Source organism: Clinocottus analis, unplaced genomic scaffold, assembly GCF_023055335.1.
Source record: "Clinocottus analis isolate CAN_PGR_092001 unplaced genomic scaffold, fCliAna1.0.p SCAF_1, whole genome shotgun sequence".
NCBI classification, from domain to species: domain Eukaryota; kingdom Metazoa; phylum Chordata; class Actinopteri; order Perciformes; family Cottidae; genus Clinocottus; species Clinocottus analis.
Window position 1 is genome coordinate 25408005 of NW_027175820.1, and position 8312 is coordinate 25416316.

Consider the following 8312-nt stretch of genomic DNA (forward strand, 5'->3'; position numbering starts at 1 on the left):
CCCCCTCTCGCTCCCTCTGTCTCCCCCCTCTTTTTCTCCCTCTGCCCCCCTCTCTCTCTACCTGTTCTTGTCTCCGCCCCCCTCTCCTCTCTATCTCCGCCCCCCCACCCCTCCATTCTCTCTCTCTCTCTCCGTTCAGTGTCGCTGCTGCTGCTCAGACGGCAACAGCTCCGCCCGCCTGGCTCCGTCTCTCCCCGCCTCTGTCTGTCTGTCTGCCTCTCTCTCTCTCTCTCTCTCTCTCTCTCTCTCTCTACCTGCCTCCCTCCCCTCCCTCCCCTCTCCCTCTCCCCTCCCTCTCCCTCTCTCTCGCTCTCTCTCTCCCTCCCTCCGCCAGTCCCTCTCCTCCCTCCCTCTCGGTGCGGACATGCTCCCGGGGCTCCGGAGATGAGGCTCCGTAATGTCTCCTTCCTGACGGTCTTGTTGTTCGGGCTGTGCGGGCTGGTCTCCCTGTCCTGGTACACCGCCTTCAGCAGCTCCAGAGGTAAGACCCGGTGCGTGTGCGTGTGCGCGTACGCGCGCGCGTGTGCGAGTGTGTGTGTGTGCATGCGCGCTGTGTGTGTGTGTGTGTGTGTTTTTTGGGATGTTGCAGAACACAACGACGTGATGGTGGTGATGTGAAGGCTGCAGAGGGTCTGGAGGTGAAAGGGAGCGCTCGGTTTGTGGTGCATCACATGTCAGCTGAGAGGAGAGGGTCCACATGAATGGGAGGAGGAGAAGGAGGAGGAGGAGGAGGAGGAGGAGGAGGAAGGGGGGGGGGGGTGATTTTTGTTGCAGAAATATCAAGTGATGCTGGAGGGGAGCGCTTGATTTTGTGATGCCGTCGCAAGGGGAGAGGTGTTTTGGAGGTGAGAGGAGATGAAGTGGGGAAGGTTGGCTGTGATCAAGCGCCCCCCCCCCCCCCCCCTCTTCCTCCTCCTCTCTCCACTACATCACTGCTGGAGCTTCACATGCACCAAGATGCTTTGTGCATGTGAAGCTCCAGCAGTGAGGTGGAGGATGGAGAGGGAGCGCTTGATTTTTGTGATGCTGTTTTGCATGCAAGACGAGGGGGGGGGGGAGAGAGGGGTTTGCAGGTGAGAGGAGATAACGCGGCTGATCAAGCGCTCCCCCCCCAGCTCCACCACCTCGCTGCTGGAGCTTCACATGCACTAAGATGTATGTGAAGGTCCAGTACTGAGGTGGTGGAGGGGGAGCGCTTGATTTTGGGACGCACCACAGATGAGATGAGAGGGTATAGATGAAGGAGACAGGAGGAGTTTGGTTTGAATACACTTAAAAATAATAAAATGCTACTGAAGGGGAAGCTCCACTTTATGAGGTAATTTAGAAGGGAGCACTTGATTTGTTGAGCATCACACACCTGCTCACAGGAGAGGGTCGAGGTGGAGACATAAAGGTTGGCTGACAAGATGTTGTGAAGCTCCAGCAGTGAGGTAATTAAGGGGTGCACTTGATTTGTGTTTGCAGTAAAAAGGATTCTTGTGAATAAGAAGATTCAACTCCTGAGGTTCTGACGGGAGCGCTTGATTTGTGAATCCACCACAGCCAACAGACGAGGGGTCTCGGTGGAGAAGGAGAGACGAGGGGTTAGTTTGATTTTGATGCAACTGGACGTTGAACTTCCTATAAATCTTCCTGAGGGGAAAGCGCCACTTCATGAGGTAATCAGGGGAGCGCTTGGTTTGCGACGCACCACGTGCCGGCTGGGTGTTGAGATGAAAGTAGCAGAGGGAGGAGGGGTTTGTTTACTTTGTTGCAGCCACAGGATAAAACACACAAGCCTCCTGTTTCTGCGAAACCCCCGAAGTAACAAAGGGAGCGCTTGGTTTGCCCCACATCACAGCTGAGGTGGGTGGGCGAGTCAAAAAGGGGGAGATTGGGAGGGGTATGTTTGATTCGGTGGCCTCTCCACCGTGTTGCAGATATGCAGCCGCATCATGTTCTATGTGCATGAAGCTCCAGGTCTTGAGGTAATGAAGGGAGCACTTGGTTTGTGATGCAGTGCATGCCAGCTAAGGGAGGGAGGGGGGTGGAGTCGTGGTGGAGCGGGGCGATGTCAAAGAGGCGGGCGGGGTTGGTTTGATTTGGTTGCAGCTTCGACGAAACTCGTTGCAGAAAAGGTAATCAAGTGTTTTGATTTCAGTATTCAAAGGAGCGCTTGGTTTGTGGCGGTGAAAGGGAGCGCTTGGTTTGTAATGCATCGCATGCGTGGATGAAGGAGGACGGAGGCATGGTGAGTTCGTTTGATTTTTGGATAAATAAAGGTGCAAAGAGTGTCTCCACACACGATATCAAGGGAGCACTTGTTTTGTCACGGCCTTACATGCCACCAGCGGAGGGGTTTGTTTGATTTCATCCAATCAGATTTCACCTGCGTGTCCCTACGGAAGGAGAGCGCTTCAAGCGCGCCTTTGCAGATTTAAAGTACACGGGGAGTGGACGTTGTCGCTGATTGTCATAGTCTTCAACCAATCAGATGTTTAGTTTGACATGCTGGGCGTATCCTCTGATTGGTCAGTGGGCCAGCGTGACTTCTGTGTCGACAGAAAGCTAGCTAGCTAGCTGCTAGCATAAGAGTTCAGGCTGACACAGAAGAGAAGTCATGACGTGTTTAGTGTTTTGCTTCGTGTAGTTTTTTTAATGGCTGAAAGGAGGAGAAACGGACTTCGTGGCAGATTTATTTTATTCTCACGGAGGGTTATGGGCGTGTCTGGCAGTGACGACCCTCGCTGGCGTCCGTGAAGCGCACCGATAAACCTGAACAACCGCGTCATTGAACTGTTTGTTAACAAAGAGAGGCGGATGGACTTTATTAAGTTTATTAAGTCTTCATTAAGTGAACGGAGAGTGAACTGCTTTTTTTCACCCCGCTTGTCTCACCCACCAACAACGCTCAACAGAGCTAGGCTAGCTCGCGCCGTTAGCTTGTAAGCTAGCCCTGCACGCTAGCAGGCCAAGGTAGGAAATGCACGGCCCGCCTCTGGTATAAGATGAAGGGAGCGCTTGGTTTCGCGGTGGTTTCTGTTGGAAAGGGGCACAATGATGTGTGGATGTTAAAGAAAGTTTGTGCTTGAAACGTAAAGGGAGCGCTTGGTTTGTGATTTGAAAAACAGGAAATCAGCCGCAGGTGAGTGTGGACTGAGATTCTGAAGGGCGTGCTTCATTTATGAAGCATGCCGGCCTGGGAGAGAGGAGATAGAGTGGAGGTCAACGCTCAGGTAATCCGTGGGCTGCACTGTCAGCTGCCCCAGGGGTAAGGGAGCGCTTGATTTATGGTGTCTAACAGGCCTGGAGGTTTGCACTGTTTTGTTGCAGCGTTCAGCTGTTTTTATTTTTGTGTGATGCTGTGATGCAGGAGCAAGGTGTGTGTGTGTGTGTGTGTGTGTGTGTGTGTGTGTGTGTGTATGTGTGTGTGTGTGTGTGTGTGTGTGCGCTGCAGGCCCAGCTGTCAGGTCCATTGGAACGCTGGGTTTGAGACTCCTTGTGTGCCTGTGAGGGAGGTGGAGATAGCGCTAGATGGTTGTTTTGTATAATTTTCTGCTGCAGGAACTGAATTTAAAAAAAGAATAAAAAAAGGAGCGCTTGGTTTTTTCATCACACAGCGGGGGGGCGGTGTGCAGCTGCTGGGGTACAGATGACGTCTGGAGCTCCAGTCTGCTCGCTGTGTGTTTGTGGCGGGCAGGTGGAGACCAGGCAGCTCATGGAGGGGGGGAAGGAGGGAGGAGAGAGGGGGGGGGGGGGGCGCTTGGTTTGTGATGAATTTCACGCCCGGTAGGAGAGGGGGGTGGGGTTTAGTTTCTGTGTCTGAAAATGTTTTCTGGTTCGCACAAAGTCCAGCACAGAAATGCAAAAAGGGTTTGGAGGCTCGGCAGCTTCATTTAGGGAGCGCTTGGTTTCAAACGCAGCGCACACCAGTGGGGAGGAGTCAATATTAGTCAAAGGAAATGTTGATTTGCTTCTATGATATTGCGTTTTTATATATATACATTTGGCTCCGTTTCTTCTGTGGACTAAATATGAATATATATATATATATATATATATATATATATATATATATATATATATATATATATATATATATATATATATATATAGTTTATGTTGATTTCAAGTGAAGATTCCACAGACATCACAAGCTGTATCGGTCTCATTCCTTGTGTGTGTGGCAGTGTGTATATTTTATATGTATATGTATATGTGTGTGTGTGTGTGTGTGTGTGTGTGTGTGTGTGTGTGTCGGACGAGTTCGGTCTCGTCTCTTCAGTTGTTTATTTCCTTCTGCTTCGTGTTCTTTGGTTTTATCTGGATGAGAAGAACAAGAACTCAATATTCTCTCAAACTAAAGAGACTTTTAAACGTTTGTTCACTTTAATATTCGAATAACTTATATTTTAAGACGTTTTTGGGAAGACAAGAAGATAAGAAACTCTTTTCTGTTCTATTTCCTGAAATACTATTGTACATTTTGTACACTTTGATATTTGTGTATCTTTCTCTCTCTATATATATGTATAAAATAATATTTTGTTCTGTCAAACACATAATATTTGATTTCAGCCTCTTTTACAATGTCGTTTAATTTCACGTCTCCACATTTTTCAGCTGCTTTAATAGAATTTGTTCGAGCTAAAAATACATCAAATACTCAGGAAGTAACTCTGATAATGAAACTAATTAAACACACGAGATAAGAAAAGAAGAGTCAGTAATTAGAAAACGCATGCGAGTAGTTTCATATATATATATATATATATATATATATATATATATATATATATATATATATATATATGTATATATATATATATATATATATATATATATATATATATATATATATATATATATATATATATATATATAAACAACCTGAAGCTGTGAGACGACTCCTCCTCGTTATACATTTGGGTTTTATTGCATTTTTTTATTAACGTTTTTATATCCGCGTCCAAACAATTCAAGCTCCAGTTCAGAGTCTGACGTGTCCCACGTTTCCCACGCCGCCTGAACGCCACATCTTCTGTGTAGAAGAGTATTTAAAGAAGACAACCTCTGATATTTAACAATAAATAAAGACGATAATCCGTCAATCAAAGACCGACGAACATGGAAACCTTCTCTGGAGCTTTTGCTATTTTTAATTATGTCGTTATTTTATTGTTTGAGAAGAAAGAAAGTTTTATTTTGCCAGAAATATCAGAAAAAAAGACGAAGATGACGAGATAAAACACTCTTATCAAGTAGTACTGCATTATACTAGGATACTACAGAGTACCACCACACGAAGTACTACACAGAGTACCACACAGAGTACCACACAGAGTACCACACAGAGTACTACACAGAGTACAACACAGAGTACTACACAGAGTACTACACAGAGTACCACACAGAGTACCACACAGAGTACTACACAGAGTACCACACAGAGTACTACACAGAGTACCACACAGAGTACCACACAGAGTACCACACAGAGTACTACACAGAGTACCACACAGAGTACCACACAGAGTACCACACAGAGTACCACACAGAGTACCACACAGAGTACTACACAGAGGACCACACAGAGTACTACACAGAGTACTACACAGAGTACTACACAGAGTACTACACACTGCTTTGACGTTTTGGTGCCGAAGCCGGAGATTAGATCTTAAAGTTCAGAGGAATCGGACATCACTGTGACTCATCCATCTTCCTGCTGTCACACACACACACACACACACACACACACACACACACACACACACACACGTGCACACCCCTCAGTGTTCGCTCCCATCATGCTCCTCTTCACTTCCTTTCCGGACGAAGGCGTGTTTCTGCTGCAGAGCGGAGATTGATTCACACTCTGATGGCAGTTAACCAGGATGTGTGTGTGTGTGTGTGTAGCTTGTGTGTGTGTGTGTAGCTTGTGTGTGTGTGTGTGTGTGTGTGTGTAGCTTGTGTGTGTGTGTGTGTGTGTGTGTGTGGCAGCACTCAGGCTAAATTAGTTCAGTCAGTGAAGCTGTGGACAGAAGGTGCGTTTGATTTATTCATTCCTCTGAGGCTGCAGCGGTGATGTCATGTTCACGGCGCTGTGAGGTCAGAGGTCGACGCCTCTCTTTAATCCGGCCCTCTGATTGGCTGTCGAGCCTCTTTCTATATAACTGAAGTTATTTGGTAAATTATTCCCCCCGTCGCTAACGGACGATTATTCTCTAGCTTCTGCTGCTTCCTGTATTCAGTGAGCACACACACACACACACACACACACACACACAGACACACACACAGACACACACACAGACACACACACACACACACACAGATTGTTGAGTTTACTACATGCAAACAGCAGACGGCTCATAGCGATCAGATGACGCATCGGCCTCTTTCAGTCTGGAAGTGAACATGCTTGGCCTTGTCCTCTTGTCACACACACACACACACACACACACACACACACACACACACACACACACACACACACACACACACACACACACACACACACACACACACACATGTACATCCTGCCTGATATTGTTTAACCTTGGTTTTAAATTTCCTCTTTAGTGCTTTGAACTGAACCATTAAATTCAGTTTTCTGTTACAAATAAAGCTGTGTGTGTGTGTGTGTGTGTGTGTGTGAGAGAGAGTGTGAGTGTGTGTGTGTGTAAATGTGTACATTGATACACTTTTATACACATTGATATGCGGCCTCCTGGTCTTTTGTCCTTTTGACCTCCTTTCACTCCTTTCGCTAAATTCTCCTCCTCCTCCTCCTCCTCCTCCTCGTCTTCCTCCTCCTACTCCTCCTCCTCTTCCTTCTCCTCCTCCTCCTCCTTCTTCTCCTCCTCCTCCTCCTCTTGCTCCGCCTCCTCCCTCCATCTCTTTCATCTTCATCCTCTCCTCTTTTGTCTTCATCATTTCCCCTCCTTCCCCTCAGTCTCGTCTCCATTTAGTAACGTGAGAGGATCTCTGACGGTTCGGTCAATATGAGGGAAACTGTGTGTGTGTGTGTGTGTGTGTGTGTGTGTGTGTGTGTGTGTGTGTGTGTGTGTGTGTGTGTGTGTGTGTATGTGTGTGTGTGTGTGTGTAATGTGATCTCCAGATTAACTATGTGATCTGTGTTACAGAAGCTCCTGTTTGAGGTGTCAGTCACACTGGTAATGACTGTAGCTGTGTGTTTGTGTGTGTGTGTGTGTTTGTGTGTGTGTGTTTGTGTGTGTGTGTGTGTTTATTGTGTGCGTTTGGCATTGCAGACTTTAATTCCTTCAGCTGTCGGCTTTGATCAGCCAGCCGGAAAATGTGAAATAAAATTGAATAATCACGACAGAAAAAAATCATAAAAGACTAAAAAGCAGACAAACAGGCTGAACTCTAGCGCCCCCTACAGTCTGCGGTGTGTGTGTGTGTGTGTGTGTGTGTGTGTGTGTGTGTGTGTGTGTAATAGATGGCAGTGTCTTGATCTTGAGGTTTTAACTCTTTTAAAGCACACATGGACATCTTCCTCAATAAAACTTTCCTCTTTTTTTGGATGTTTTTTTGAACGGCGGCCATTTTTTATGTGTGCCGTTGTACATCTGCACACACACACACACACACACACACACACACACACACACACACACACACACACACACACACACACTCCAGCAGGTTGTTGTCTCCGGTTTGAGAGAAGTTCATTTTTAACCCGGCCCTTCCTCCTCCAGTCGTGGTGTGTTCAATGTCCTCGAGAGTTCAGTTAAGAATCTCAAAACTTTATTGCTCCCCTGAGAAGGATCAGGAATAAAATCATGAACAAATATGTCGACGTTGTGAGATGAGAGCTGGGTTTTAGATATTGTAATATTATCAAATGGCTGACTGTTGTAGTTTTTCCTTTTATCCACATTATAGATCACAAAAAATCATGTAAATATATTTCATAATAGCACCAATGGTCACATGACAATATCGATAGAGAGGTAAAATATGTTTACTCAAGTACTTGAAGTCCCAACATGACGAGGAGGAACCGTTAAGATGCTTTGAGTATCAATAAAGTTGAACTGTTATCACGAGGCATCATTGTTCCGTCATTAGTTATGGAACAATAATATTCAGTTAAATAGAGATAATAGTTTAACAGCAATGTAATGAGATCCTAATGTTGATGCCTTCCACACACACACACACACACATACATGCTCACACTCGTGTGTGTGTGTTTCCTGGAGAGTCCAAGACGCTGTGAAAGCAGCTTAATGAATATTTGATGGCGGCGCTGGGCGCTCGGGTGTCTCTCAGACTCACAACAGAAGCGTCTGAACTCG

At 46.4% G+C, this 8312-nt stretch overlaps 1 protein-coding gene across 1 annotated transcript in view; it reads left to right on the forward strand.

Annotated features, from left to right (window-relative positions):
• The first annotated feature begins 361 nt into the window (after positions 1-361).
• Positions 362-8312, forward strand: part of mgat4b (alpha-1,3-mannosyl-glycoprotein 4-beta-N-acetylglucosaminyltransferase B) — a 58450-nt gene continuing 50499 nt past the window's right edge. Inside the window, exon 1 of the mRNA XM_068572293.1 lies at positions 362-481. Within this exon, the coding sequence (XP_068428394.1) occupies positions 385-481 (97 nt within the window). The 5' untranslated portion in view covers positions 362-384. The remainder of the gene's footprint in view (positions 482-8312) is intronic.